Genomic DNA, 15,344 nt, shown 5'->3' on the forward strand with positions numbered 1-15,344 from the left:
AGAAAAGAGGAGTGAAGGTGAGCAGAGAGTCTTGATTTTGGCAGTTTCACCAGAAGTGGGTTGCTGGAAGATCTTGTGCGACCTGTAGTAGTATTTGGGGGACAGAGCACAGACAGAGCTGGGGGGTGGGGTGGGGGGGGGGGCTAGGCCAGAGATGAGTCGGTAGAGGACAGAAAGACCACCAATCTGCCTGCGGTGATTGAGTGAAAGGCCCTAAACAATTCTACAATTCTACGATGTCTAAACAATTGTACATAAAATACCCCAATGAAGGGCAGCTACCTTTTTATAGTGCACGAGAGGGGGTGAGCAGGGAGGTAGGGGAAGAGTTGGAGGAGTGGCAGCAGGAAGATCAAAAAGTTATAAGAATGTTATCCTCTCAATACTCGAAAGCGAGCCAACTTTTTTTCAATATGGAAGTACTTGAATGTAATTAGCAAGAAGGGGCTGGCAGGTTCTGGCTTAGAGTTGTGTGTACTCACCTTTGAGTTATATAGCCAGGGTTGGAATCTCAATGAAGCTATGAACTTCCATCCTGGTGCTTTACCTGTCGGATGGTGCATCAATGTGTGTCCCTCTCTCAAATGAACATTAGATGCTAGCAATAGTGTATGCACATTAAAGAAAAACCACAGTCTTTTATGAAGAGGATGCGAGTTATTACCAGCACCCTGAACAAATTACAAAGTCCTGCCACCTTCAGGCGAACGTCTTCCCCGGCCATAAAGTTACTGAAAAACGTAGGACAAAAACATTCCCTGGGCCACCCCACAAGAAGGTCATAATAGTTGGGACAGTTAAACAGGGTAGGAGTAATAGTCATCGCCATTGTAGTAGTCTTCGTCGTAGATTTTTCTACCTTGTACCTGTGACGTTACTGACTCACATTACCTTTGGTCCCAGCAAGGTTGAGATGACATATCTTTATATTTGATCTGAAGGAATCGGCACATGAGCTTAATAATCCAAGTTTTCCTGGACTAGTATACCCACTCACTGCATCTCAGACTTGTAAAGTTGTCTCTTCCTCCTCCTTCTTCTTCTCTGGAAATCAAGGATGAAAGGGGGTGGAGTAGAGGGTATGGGAAGTGGTGGTGGGAGAAGTGGAAAGGTGAGCATGGGAACAACTACTCACCATAGTAACTTCCCATGGCAAGTTGCCCTCACCTCTTCCATACCCTAAAAAAACCCACTGAGGACAGGCAGGTTGTTCTGGTATGGTGTAGAGGAATCCCACGTACCTTTGAGCTGTCTGGTCTAGGTTTGATTCCCAACCTGACTATAAACTTTCAGATTGACGATTCGCAGGCAGGGTCCCATATGATATCATTCGTTGGTGGAGGTTGAAGATCCCACGAATCGAAAGTCAAGCCTGGCCAACCAACTCGTGAAATAATTGGGCCAAAAGCTTTACTCGGCCGATCCCACAATACCGCAGGAATAATTGGGGTCTGAAAAGAGGTGGTAGCAGCAGTAGTAGTAGTAGAGTGGTAGTTATATCCTATATACAATTCTGAAGTTTGCCATCTAGGTGGCAGCAGTGAGCAGTACCTGCTTTCCAGTTATTATAATATTATTAGAGGAAGAGTACCCATTCCCTGTGACGGGAAAAGCAAGCAAAGGTATCCGGGAAAGGTTTAAGTTAATTTATCAATTTAAATGATTTCATGAACTTTAAAGAGGGTGATTGTGTTGCCCTCAAAGCTCTGAGTTATGTGTACCTCCCATCACGAAATGGTGGTGAAACATCAGGCGGTGGAGGTTGTATTTGTATAAAAAGAGGGCAAAATATACCATCACCACTTAAAATGTTTGTTTTGGTTGAATCTTGAGCTTTTTCTCCACGTGGAAATTTTCAATAGCAGCGCCAGAAACCGGAGACAGCCGAACGCACAAACGCACGGACAGACGTCGCACTTCCCATCATTATATAATATGTTACTGTGTATATTGAAACCTTATTATCAGTCATTTGAAATCTCATTCACTTCCTGTGTGATGCCTCTTTCTGTTGATGAGTTCTAAAATGTAAGCATGGTCCTAGGTGTTATATGGCTGCACTCTACTGACGTCTGTCGGTAAACAGCATGAATGTAAATACCCTGAGAAGCGATTTACCTTCTATCCAGGTGACTTTAAGCTGAGTGATCCGAAAGATGAATTTCTCTCGGATAATGGAGATCCCACTGCGTTTTGTGAAAATAATAGACCATTGTGTGCTCGTGGTCTGGCCGAATGCGATGCTCCTAATATATTCATCAAAAGTCTGCTGTAGCTGAACGTAATGGTCCCAGAGGACATAACGGTTATGGACAACACCTGCCTGTAGATCATAAATAGCACAATGTAAACACTGTGTTGCTATTTATTCTCAGATGGGTGCATAATCCCCTTACTAAGAGGGATGTCAGCAACAGCCGGTACTATCCCCTGAACACATGGACCATAAGATGACATTCATAAATCATCGCACTCGATTCAGCCATCTCTCCCTCCAGCTACCCATATAATTTTCCCCTTCAATCTAACTTCACTTACCTCATTACCTGCCTATGCCACCCTGATCAATCAATAGTTCCATGTATTATTATCTCTCGATGAAGTACCCAAGGGGACATTTAATTATTTGGTATGAATGGGTGGAGGGATGCTAAATTGAGAAAATTAATGTTAGGAGAAGGGAACTTAGTTTATATTCCTGGAGTAAAAGGAAAAAGGAACACGGAGGATGAAACAAATGAGGAGGAACAAGAGTTTGGGAGGATTTATGGAAGTAAAGAAAGGAGTAGATGCATTAGCATATTTGGGGACCGGGTGGGAGCATCAAAATTCAGCCATTTTGTTAACATAATAAATACATAGATGCCAGCTGCTAGTGTGTATACCTTCTGACTTGCTCTCGTATTTTTGACTTCAAAAACCTTTCCTCCAATGCAATCTTTATTTCCTACTTCAAATAGCAGCGCCAGAAACCGCCAGAAACCAGAAACGTGAATCTATAATCAAATGGCCGACGGAATTTCTGCACCTTTCACCAGCCCCCCATGACTAATTCAGCCAGACGGACCGTTGTCTGCATGTATTGGTAAACCATCTCAACAGCATTCCAATGTTGAAATTTCTGTCTCCACTGCATCCTTGCTCGTCATGAAACTTGCTTCCTCATCTCGTACAGTGTTTCCTTTTTGACTTTGATGGATCTCCAGCTTTCCTTGTTTCACCCTTGTTCAATTTACGCTTGATCACCTACTGTCAGTGTATAGATGTTTCGTTTTTATCATGAGCCTCGGTTTGAGAATTTTAATCGATTTGATGTATCACACTCTTCACAGAGCATTGGTGCTCCTGAAGCAGTTTCTTGGCAAGGGTTATACTGGGTGGTTTGCCATTGCATTCCCTGAGTTATTTTTCCATGCTATATATTTTTAAATGTTGAGCTTCAAGCAAGGAAGCAGCACGGACCTACCATTTTAAAAGTCTTTGGAATGATTTGGACGGTGGTTGAATCACCGACCTCCCAGATTTGGAATGGACTGTCTAACCATTACACTGGTTGGTCTGAGAATATAAATGATTTATTTAATTGTTCAAAAGTACGTGTGAATGTGTGTCCACACATACTTGCTTGTATATGTATATTATGATGTTCGGTACAAAAGTAATGCCTCTTATTTTATTTCTTACGAAATATACATCATTTATAATTACAATGAAAACAGAAAGCATCTCAAAATGCAAAGCCCGTCCACGTCCGCTTTGTACTCAAACTAAACTTGACGAAAAGAACAGTTAAAAAATGTGCGTTTTATTAATTCGTGTTCGAAGGTGGACCTTGCAACGTGACAATGACCCGAAACATACCAGTAAATCCACCAAGGAATGGCTGAAAAGAAAGAAATGGAGGGTTCTGGAATGGCCAAGTCAAAGCCCGGATCTAAATCCCATCGAGATGTTGTGGGGGGGATTTGAAACGAGCTGTGCATGCAAGAAACCCCTCAAACATCGCCCAGCTGAAAGAATTCTGCATGGAGGAGTGGGCAAACATTTCTCCCAGTCGATGTCAGAGACTGGTAGACAGTTATAAGAAACGCCTACTTGAGGTTGTTTGTGCCAAAGGGGGCAATATCATCTATTAGAGCCAAGGGTGTACTTACTTTTTCCACATGCGAAATTTGCATTTATGTTTATTTAAATTATACAATGGACTACAAAATGTAAATGTTTCATGATATTTGTTATATTATATCACCTTTATCTATCAATATTGTTGAAATGAAGATCAAATTTCTGTATGTTGAAATATGTTGAAAAAGGCAAAACTTTACATGGGGTGTACTTACTTTTGCACGTGACTGTATATACATATATGTATTTCCATCATTTCTCATGGGAACATGGGAATAGGTTACCTACCTTGAAATATTTGGTGGAGGTTAGTATTTATTACTTGTTGGAGTATTTGTTTGGTATTTGGTAGAGTATTTGGTCGAGTAGTCTATGACAGAGTCAATCAATGTTACCGTTATTATTCCTCAAGATTTGAAACTACATACTCCAATCATGAATTGTAATTCCAAGGTTTCTGGCCATTATTCTTGCACCAAACTGTATTTATTTTTGTATACTTTGGCTGCCCATGAGGCTTTTCAAACCTGTTGCAACATTCTTTAGTCTAGCATTCACCTTTTTGCTCTGATCTCTCAGATCAGATCAGATTTTGCTCTTTTGCTCCTTTTTGATCTGATCTGTATGCTCTGATCTCTCAGCAAAGAAAACGTTTCTGTACCCATCTTCTAATTGTCCCCCGTCACACCGCGGAGCGAAAGGGGGACTATGGTTTTCCCTTCTGTCCGTGTGTCCGTCCGTCCGTCCGTCCGTCCATCCGTGCGTGTGGGCATGCGTAAGCGAAGGACCGCATTCAAATTTGGTGTGTGGGTGCAACCCACGTCAAAATCCAAGATGGCCGCCGCCATGTATGTCTGATGCCATGTATGTCTGAACCTTGTGAGCGGAATATCTTGAAAAATAAGCGAAGTACCAACTTCTAATCTGGTGTGTGGGTGTATCTAGGCATAAGGAAGAACGCTATTGAAAATTGGGTCGCCACGTCAAAATCCAAGATGGCCGCCGCCATGTATGTCTGAACCTTGTGAGCGGAATATCTTGAAAAATAAGCGAAGTACCAACTTCTAATCTGGTGTGTGGGGTATCTAGGCATAAGGAAGAACGCTATTGAAAATTGGGTCGCCACGTCAAAGTCCAAGATGGCCGCCTCCATGTATGTCTGAACCTTGTGAGTGAAATATCATATCATAGCATGTTTTCTGCGTCTTCCACTTTGTCAACTCACATCACTTCCCCGACGGGGGACCTAGGCGTAACGCTTGTTATTTATTATTTCAATTTGAGACTTTCCATTTCAGCACAGTTTAAATTGCAACCTTTTTGTTATTCTATTTTCTAGACACAGGGAAAAGAATTATTTCAGTGTGCCTTGACTTGGATAATGTTTGCCTTGAGATAATGCAATGAAAATGTTAGAAATCGGTTTTTTTTTTTTCTTCCCAGAAACAGACATAGCAAGATGATAATGACTTGTGTATGCAGAACCTTTTGTTATCCGGCACTGCATATGCTACGTCTCTTAACTCGGCAATGAATTTGTCAACCTCAAGAAGGTCAGGGCAGTCTCTCAAGGCATATCTCAAACATTCCACACAGTCTGGCATCTTGCCTTGCTCTCCAAGCTTTTGGACATTTGCACCCGTGGGGGTTGACTTCTTACCTGGTTGAAAGATTTTCTCCATTCAAGCAGCGAGTTGCCCTTACTCCATGGTTTCTTGTCATGCGCACTCCCTGTGACTCCGACTCCCTCATACCAGTGTTACAGGACAAATCCTTTTTCAAACTAGCATTGATAACCTTTTGGATGTATTTCGAAAACCACTTGTACCACTTGCAAACGACTTCCTTGTAACGATGTACTGCACAGTTTCTTATCCTTGCTATAGCGGAATCTTGTTTTCCTGACCTCCAGAAGATCAGCCTGCTCCATTACAATCATTCAATCCAGAAAAACCTCTTGTTTGCATAGAATTGTACATCAAATCCACCAAACATCTTTTGTTGCCACTTGCTTGGAGGTTCTGTTACTGAAGCTTATTGAACATAACATCAACCAAAGCCTCTCCGGTGCAGAATAAACCTGACATCTGGCCTTTTGTGTTGTAGCTCCTGCACGAGTCTCAGGGCCTATAAATAATTTTTTGATGGATGCCATCCTGCCATCTTCTGCAAAGTGGTTGCTCCTTGCTGCTCCGCAGCTTCCCACTAAGTACTAGGTATTTAAGCTTTATGAAGAAGCATGACTTTCCACTTTGGGCCAGAGCACATTCTCCCACCTGGTATACACTTGAGCTGTTACCAAACTGCATAGTAAAAACTACTATCTTATCCAATATGATTTGTCTGCCAATTTATTGAGCCAATTGTTTTATTTTGATCAATGTTTACCCGGGATGGCAGGATGGCCGAGAGGTAGGGTGTGCACACTCGCCTCTGAGCTGTCTAGCCTTGGTTCATATATTCGCCCATCTATAAACTGTCATCCCGGTGTTTTACAGGCAGGGTGATTCATCAATTTGACTGGTGACCCGTCCAATATGTAACCCTCACCAAGAAACTCTTTCAGCAGAACCGATGCTCTGTGTAGAACATGGCACGTTATGATGAATGTTTATCCTCACATTTTGTTTATTCTAAAAGGTGCTCTACATTTTTGCAAAGAATATAAAACAAATGCTTCAAAACGAAGGTATGCTATTTTGGTGAGTTATATGTCAAATGGACTGTTGCTTTGCATGGCAATGATAGGTGCATATGAAGTATAGCGTGATACTTTTGTTGTGGTGATAGTTACCTTCATCACTTAAAATGGATGGGGGTTCTGTTTTCACCTCTATCTGTCTGTTTGTCAATAGGATATCTCAAAAGGTTGATGGTTTCGGATGAAATTTTGGTGGACAGGTTGGGTGTGTGACAGCGACGAAATGATTCGATTTTCGTGAACATCCGAATCCGTATCCGGATACAAGAATTTTATGAAGCGATTCTTTATCATTGAGAGATAGGGCCAAAAACGAGATATGGCATTATATTAAAAAAAGTTGTGGACGAGTTGTGACAAAAATGGTGAATGAGTTGGGGAAGTAACAGGAACAAGCTCATTCGATTTTGTTTCAGGTCCGGATCCAGATCTGACCTATTAGTGGGATACAAACCATAAACTGTTCACCTTATCGGAGGTTTGCGCTCTACCGAGTTTCGTTCTAGTTTTACTTGTGATCGAATGTTGTGTGAAATTAGCGAACTGCTATTGATTGATTAAGAAAGCAAGTCTGTCCTGCAGGCTACCCCATTGCCTCAATGATTTGACTGTATTCTTTAATATATGACACAGAAGAACCTGGTGTTGGAAGGTAAGTTCATGGAGAGCAAGAACATGAAAACAAGTCCGAATTCTTGCATGTTGTTGAAATGCTACAATTTTTATCTCACCTAGACTTTAGCCCTGTGAGCTTATGCGATCGAGCAGTGTCCATAGCTAAGTCAGTGAGTGAGTGAGTGAGTCCCTAAACACTTCAGCCATTATCGATTGAACCAAACACACGATTTTGATGAAACTTGGCCACATGCTTCATATCTGATACCTAACGAAGGTGTATTGACTGCATCAAAATCTGCGCTCATGAAGAGGTTCTAGATGGGGGAGGGGGGGAGGAGGTGGTTGACTTCTATAGGTAACCACGACATAGAGATACAAAATAAATATCTCACTGGTTTACCACCAGCAATGTAAATGTCTACTTATATGGAATGAATTAGTAGCTGCAAGTCCCTATTGAATCAGATAATTAATTATTCATAAAGATTGCACCAAGCATCCCAATATTCTGTTATTAATGTTCAATTGATTCAAACCTCACGACAAATAAATAAATCGCAGCACACTCATTCTCATTGAATATAGGATGTGGTCATAGTAAGCCACCTTTTGGTGATCATGACAACTACAACATGTGCAGACACAGGTCAGGCCAACTAAACAAAGGTCAGGCAATAAACTGAGTTTAAATGCATGGCCAAATGCAGCAGATATATATATATATATATATATATATATATATATATATATATGTATATATATATATATATATATATATATATATATATATATATATATATATATATATATATATATATATATATATAAATAAAACTATATATATATATATATGTGTATAACTATATATATATATATATATATATATATATATATATATATATATATATATATATATATATATATATATATATATATATATATATATAGTATATATATATATATATGTGTATATATATATATATATATATGTGTATATATATATATATATGTATATGTGTATATATATATATATGTATATGTGTATATATATATATATGTATATATGTATATATATATATATATATATATATATATATATATATATATACACATCGATATATATTGTACAGTCGTGGCCAGAAATGTTGGCACCCTTGTCTTCTTTTCAAATAATGCACCGTTTCTTCCAGAAAATTGTTGAAAGTAAAAAATATTTTGGTATCCACATTTGTATTTCTTTGGTTTGCAGTGGAACAAAACAAAACAAAAATCTGAAAAATTACTAAATCTTATCTTATTCCACACAGAAATCCTAAAATGGCCGGGACAATATTATTGGCACCTTTTAGAATTTGTTAGATATAATTGGCTTTCAAGCAGGTGATTCTCCTTTACTTTGGAATTGAACTCACCTATGGTGAGTTGCAGGTGCCTGTAATATTAAAATCGCTCATTAAACCAGTTTGAACAGAGAAAATGAGTCATTCTGCTGTTTTGTGTCGCTGTGTGCACCACAATGAGCATGGAGGAAAGGAAGAAAACCAGAGAATTGTCTGAGGAGGTCAGACACAAGATTGTAGCCAAGCATGGACAATCTCAGGGCTACAAGTCCATCTCCAGAGGTCTTGATGTTCCTGTGTCCATCGTACACAATGTTATCAGGAAGTTTAAGGCCCATGGCACTGTAGCCATCCTCCCTGGACGTGGCCGCAAGACAAAACTTGCTCGAATATTGCAGCAAAGGATTGTTCGATTGATGGAGAAAGCACCTTGATCAGCTGCCAAACAGATTCAAGCTGACCTACAGACACAAGGTACGACAGTTTCCACTCGCACCATCCATTGCCAACTCAATGAAAGGGGGTTCTATGGCAGGACCCCATTGCTGAGAGAGAGACAAAAGAAAGCCCGACTGGAGTTTGCGAAAACACACCTGAACAAGCCAAAATCCTTCTGGGAGAATGTCCTGTGGACAGATGAGACCAAATTAGAGTTTTTTGGTAAAGCACATCAACTCTATGTTTACAGAAAACAAAATGAAGCCTTCAAAGAAAACAACACCTTCCCTACAGTCAAACATGGAGGAGGTTCAGTGATGTTTTGGGGTTGCTGTGCTGCCTCTGGCACTGGTGCCTTGAATGTGTGCACGGCGTCATGAAATCAGGAGATTACCAAGGTATGTTGGAGCGAAATGTTCAACCCAGTGTCAGAAGGCCATGGCTTCGTCGTCATGGTGACATCTCCGTCGAAGGCCATGAGTCTTGCAACAGGACAATGGCCCCAAACGCACTTCAAAAAATACCCAGGAATGGTTCAAGACAAAACTCTGGACTGTTCTGAAGTGGCCAGCAATGAGTTCAGATCTAAATCCCATTGAATACCTGTGGGGAGATTTGAAAACAGCAGTTGGGAGAAGGCACCCTTCAAATCTGGGAGAACTGGAGCAGTTTGCACAAGAAGAGTGGGCCAAACTGCCAGTAGAGAGATGTCTGCTCATTCATGGCTATAGGAAGCGCTTGACTGCAGTTATTTTGTCCAAAGGTTGTGATACCAAATATTAAGTCCCGGGTGTCAATAATTTTATCAATGCCATTTCTTTTTATTTTCTGATTTAAAAGGATATATTAAGTTCTGAATCAAAAAGAAAGGTTCTGTAATATTAACAGTGAGATAAAGAATTGTGGAGACCAAATGCTTTTGTCAATTTCAACTTATTTTTAGAGAAAATTGTGAGTTATTTGAAATAAGTGCAAGGGTGTCTATATTTTTGGTCATGACTGTATCATGTATTCAAGTCAAATAAAGCATCCACGAAAAGCTGCACAAGGTAAGCCCTTTTCTGTTTCAAACCTCAACCAGGTTCCTCTGCAGCTGCAGACATTCAAAAGTAGTACATAATTGAGAATCCATATGCAACATGCCCCCCTCAGCTGCAATAACAGTTACATCAATTGTTGGCGAATCATCAGTGACAGCGTCAAGAGAAACACGCACCACCGAGCCTCCCAAGCATGTACCCCATGCGATGCTAATAGCAGTTAACATATAAATAACAATTAGATCCAATTACGTCTCTCAGCCATAATTGGGGGTGGGTGTGACATGGTATATACAGTCACGTGAAAAAGTAAGTACACCCCATGTAAAGTTTTGACTTTTTCAACATATTTCAACATACAGCTATTTGATCTTCATTTCAACAATATTGACAGATAAAGGTGATATACAGCAATACCCTGTTTTACGCCATTTCGACCTACATCAAATCCGACTTTACGCCACTCTTCTAGAGTAAATTTCAGTTCAGCGAACGTAATTATGTGCAACTTTACGTCACTCCTACATCATAATAGGACGTGAAAAAAATATATTTAAAATGAATAAAATAGTACATAAAAATTAACAATCAAAGAAGCTAAAAAACAATTAAAAATATAATAAAAAGCACAGTAAAAAAAAAAAAAAAATGTACGTATATGTACGCGTAGCTGCTGGTTCTCATTCAAAACAAAGGCAACGCCATATGCATTTTGTCCTGTGCTGCGGCTGCGTGCTTGCTTTGCCTTTCGCTGTTATTTTTGTGATTATTCCTTTACTGTGTAAAACAACGAACGCAATGTGGCAACGGCGAAACATGACGACGATGCCGGCTCGGACAACCGTCCGCGGCAGACATCACGTCACGTCACGTCACGTCACTGTGCAGAGTGTTTAGTGTCCGCGACGAGGTCAGGCCCCAGGGCCCATGGCCCATGTGAAACGAATGACCGTGTCATGCCTTAAGCTGGGGTGCCTCGTCGGGCACCTCGCCGGCATCCGGCGTCGACGAACCGATCGACGTGTTCATGTGCACATGTGCATGGATTTGCAAATTCCTGCCTGTACATCATTGTTTCTGCGTATATCACATCATCCAAAAAAAAAAGAAGCATGCAACTTCGGCCGCTCGAGGAAAGACGGGGCACGTCTACGACTAGGAGGCGAGCGTCGATCTCCGGGGCGGCCGGGTTCACGGAACCCTGAGCTCGTTTGTTCGTCACAGATGACACGACACGACCACCGGTGAAACTGCTCGGACACGTTGGGTAAAGCACGCCGTGGTGAAGCGGCCGCGGAGCCACTCGGTACACAAGCCCGCTCATGGTCGACACATCCGTGCCGATCACCCCATTCGAGGAGAAGACTTGACCGATAGAAAACAACGGAGGGACTCCCGACGGGGAGCGGCAAAGATTCAGGGCGAAGCCACAGCCTCCTCCAGTTATTTACTCTAGTTTTACGGTGTTTGTCTTCATTTTAAGGCATTCTAAAGGCATTTTTAAGGCATTACACCCGGTTTACGTAAAAAACCGAGTGACGTCACAGCTTATGGAACGAATTAATGACGTAGGCCGGGGTATTGCTGAAATATAACAAATATCATGAAACATTTACATTTTGTAGTCCATTGTATAATTTAAATAAACATAAATCCAAATTTCGCATGTGGAAAAAGTAAGTACACCATTGGCTCTAATAGGTGGTATTGCCCCCTTTGGCAGAAACAACCTCAAGTAGGCATTTCTTATAACTGTCTGCCAGTCTCTGACATCGACTGGGAGAAATTTTTGCCCACTCCTCCATGCAGAATTCTTTTAGCTGTGCAAAGTTTGAGGGGTTTCCTGCATGCACAGCTCGTTTCAAATCCCCCCACAACATCTTGATGGGATTTAGATCCAGGCTTTGCCTTGGCCATTCCAGAACCCTCCATTTCTTTCTTTTCAGCCATTCCTTGGTGGATTTACTGGTATGTTTAGGGTCATTGTCATGTTGCAAGGTCCACCTTCCGTTGAGCTTAAACTCTCCGACAGATGACGTCACATTATCCTCAAGCACCATCTGGTACAATGAATAATTCATAGTGGATTTTATGATGGTGTGCTGTCCAGGCCCTGATGCAGGAAAGCTGCCCCAAACCATAATATTTCCACCACCATGCTTTACAGTTGGTATCAGGTTCTTGTGGTCAAATGCTGCATTTGGTTTTTGCCAAACATGTCTTCTGGTACTGTGGCCAAATAGCTCTACCTTTGACTCATCTGTCCAGAACATATTGTTCCAGAAGTGCTGGTCTTTGCCTAGGTGTTCATTGGCAAACTTTAGTCTTGCCCTGATGTTCTTTCTGGACAGCAAATGTTTCCTCCTGGTACACCTCCCATGTAGATCAAATTTGTGCAGCCTCTTTCTAATGGTAGACTCGCGCACTTTGACATCAACAGTGGCAAGAGCTACCTGTCAGTCCCGTGATGACATTCTGGGGTTCTTCGAGACTTCTTTCAGCATCTTGCGGTCTGCTCTCGGGGTGAACTTGCTGGGGCGGCCTGGCCTGAACAAGTTGGCAGTTGTTTGGAATCTTCTCCACTTGTAGATGATCTTCCGGACAGTCGAATGATTGATTTCAAATTGTTTGGAGATCTTTTTAAATCCCTTCCCAGACTCGTAGGCATCTATAACCTTCTTTCTGAAGGCCTCAGAGGGCTCTTTTGATCTAGGCATGGTGACGCCGCACACTTCAACAACAAAGAGCAAACCAAACGAAATGTCTGAGGTTTAAATAAGACAGGTTCCTCCAAGATCCTCTCCAACGATGTTCTAATCATTTGCACCTGAGCTGGTGCACCTGATTCTAATTTTAGGTATTTGAAGTAGTGATAAATGTTGGGGTGTATTTACTTTTTCCACACGCGAAATTTGCATTTATGTTTATTTAAATTATACAATGGACTACAAAATGTAAATGTTTCATGAAATTTGTTATATTATATCACCTTTATCTGTCAATATTGTTGAAATGAAGATCAAATAGCTGTATGTTGAAATGTGTTGAAAAAGTCAAAACTTTACATGGGGTGTACTTACTTTTTCACGTGACTGTACAATATGCTTGGGAGCCTTGGTGGTGCACATTTGTGTCTACACTGTCTCTGATGATTCGCCAACAAGTGATGATACCAGTACAGTGGCTGAGGAGGTGTGTAGCATTAGGATTCTCATGTTTGTACTATTTGTGAATGTTTGTGCAGCTGTAGAGGAACCTTGGTAGAGTTTGAAACAGCAAAGGGCTTACCTTGTGTCGCTTTTCTTGTTTGTTTTATGCAACTTTATTTGGCTCTAAGAGCAGAGGAGTTCATGTATTTGGTAATTCTAGCCACCTGGTGTAATTGATTCAGTGAGAGCTGATTGTTTATTCCTTCCAATTACAGCTTTAAACTGTCATCCTGGTGTTTCACAGGCAAGGAAAGGCATCAATGTGTGTCCCGTCCCTCGATGGATGTTAATGTGGGCGTCCCATCTGCCAGCAATTTATGGTGGATGTTAAAAAATTCCCATGGTGTCCTTTCTGAATATTGGACGAGTTATTACCAGCACTCTGGATAAATCTCAAATTCCTGTTATCTTCAGTTGAACTTCAGGCCTGACCAACCGGTTCATGAATGACACTGGCTAAAAACGTATCTTGGCTGGCTCCACAAAGTGGAAATAATTGCGGCCGGTAACGAAGTAGTCGAGTAACGAGATATACATTCTCTTAGTTGTTGTTAAGATGATGTTTTCAGCAGCAATCTCCTGCAAAGATAGTTAACCAATACACTGTCATTGAAGTCATTGTTTTGGTGTTTTCATGGCAACAAAGGAGAAAGAGAAAGGATACAAATGATGTACTGTGATTTGTCATAATGGCAGCTGTTCCTTGCTTGAAAACAAGACAATAACATGTGATGGGCAGCTACATTCATCACTGGACAGATGGAGAAATCATAAAAAACAGCTGGACGAACAGGTGATGCAATGGTGCGTGCATGCGGTGAAGGCTTTCCCTTAATAATGGCTGTGGATAATTGAACCTGATGTGTGAATTCCGTCATTTATTCAAAATCGATGATTGCTCAAAGAAAGTATAATGTATAATGGAGATGGTGGCATATTATTCGCCTCTAAGGTGTTTAGCCTTGGTTTGAATTCCAGCCCAACTATAAACCGTTATCCCAGTGTTTCAAAGGTAGGGTGAGTGAGTCATCGATGTGTGTGCCTGCCGTCCCTCAGTTGGACGTTAAATTGGGTGTCCCATCTGTCAGCATTAGTTGGTGGACGTTAAAGATCGCACGGTGTCCTTTACAAAGAGTAGGCAAGCTATTGCCGGCACCTTGAGTAAATGCCAAATTCTTGCCTGGACTTCCTGAGTTGGAATGGCGAACCAACCAGGATTGTAGCCTAGTAACTGCTTCAGCAACACCAACACTTTGCATAGGGCATGGTTCATGGTGATGAGTGTATAATGAGATGTTTCTACCTGTGGCAGATTAAAATGCTGAATCAAAGACTTGAGATTCTTCAAAGAGTTCGAGGACATTTGAAGAGAATCAAACCTGAAGAGTGTATCTGCCGCGAGCGCAGTAGGTGAGTTGCTGCTTGTTTTTGAGAAACTGCGCATTTTGAGACATCCAAAACTCCTTTTTTAGGCATGTGTAGCCTAAAATTTAAAATTGTCAATTTTTTCAATCATGCAGTTCAGTTATGGTATATTTAAGCAATAGTATTGAATGTCTGATAATTAAGGGCAATTCACTATTATACACAATCCTTTCCTAATTGACTGAGGAATCGTCATGTAAACACTTGTCAGGTATTGTAGTAAATTTTAAAATTGTCAATTTTCATCTGATTAACTTAAAATTTGAAGATGATGTGCATATCAGGTCACATAATTCAACCACCAATTATTTGTGAGGTCAAAATAATGCTCCACTGAGTGCCATTCTACGTTGTTCTCTTTTGCAAAGTGTCGCTCTATGAGTGATTTTTCATTTGTGTCACACATGTGATGTAACACTTGAATTCTGTGACCTGATATGCACATCAT

At 40.9% G+C, this 15,344-nt stretch overlaps 1 protein-coding gene across 1 annotated transcript in view; it reads left to right on the forward strand.

Moving 5' to 3' along the window:
* The window catches only part of LOC137432639 (extracellular sulfatase Sulf-2), a 95,843-nt gene that overhangs the window by 54,641 nt on the left and 25,858 nt on the right, over window positions 1-15,344 (forward strand). The window contains exons 13-14 of the mRNA XM_068124725.2: window positions 14,168-14,264; window positions 14,784-14,881. Coding sequence (XP_067980826.2) covers window positions 14,168-14,264; window positions 14,784-14,881 — 195 coding nt within the window. The remainder of the gene's footprint in view (window positions 1-14,167; window positions 14,265-14,783; window positions 14,882-15,344) is intronic.

Source organism: Myxine glutinosa, chromosome 8 (genome assembly GCF_964187855.1).
Source record: "Myxine glutinosa chromosome 8, kmMyxGlut1.1, whole genome shotgun sequence".
NCBI classification, from domain to species: domain Eukaryota; kingdom Metazoa; phylum Chordata; class Myxini; order Myxiniformes; family Myxinidae; genus Myxine; species Myxine glutinosa.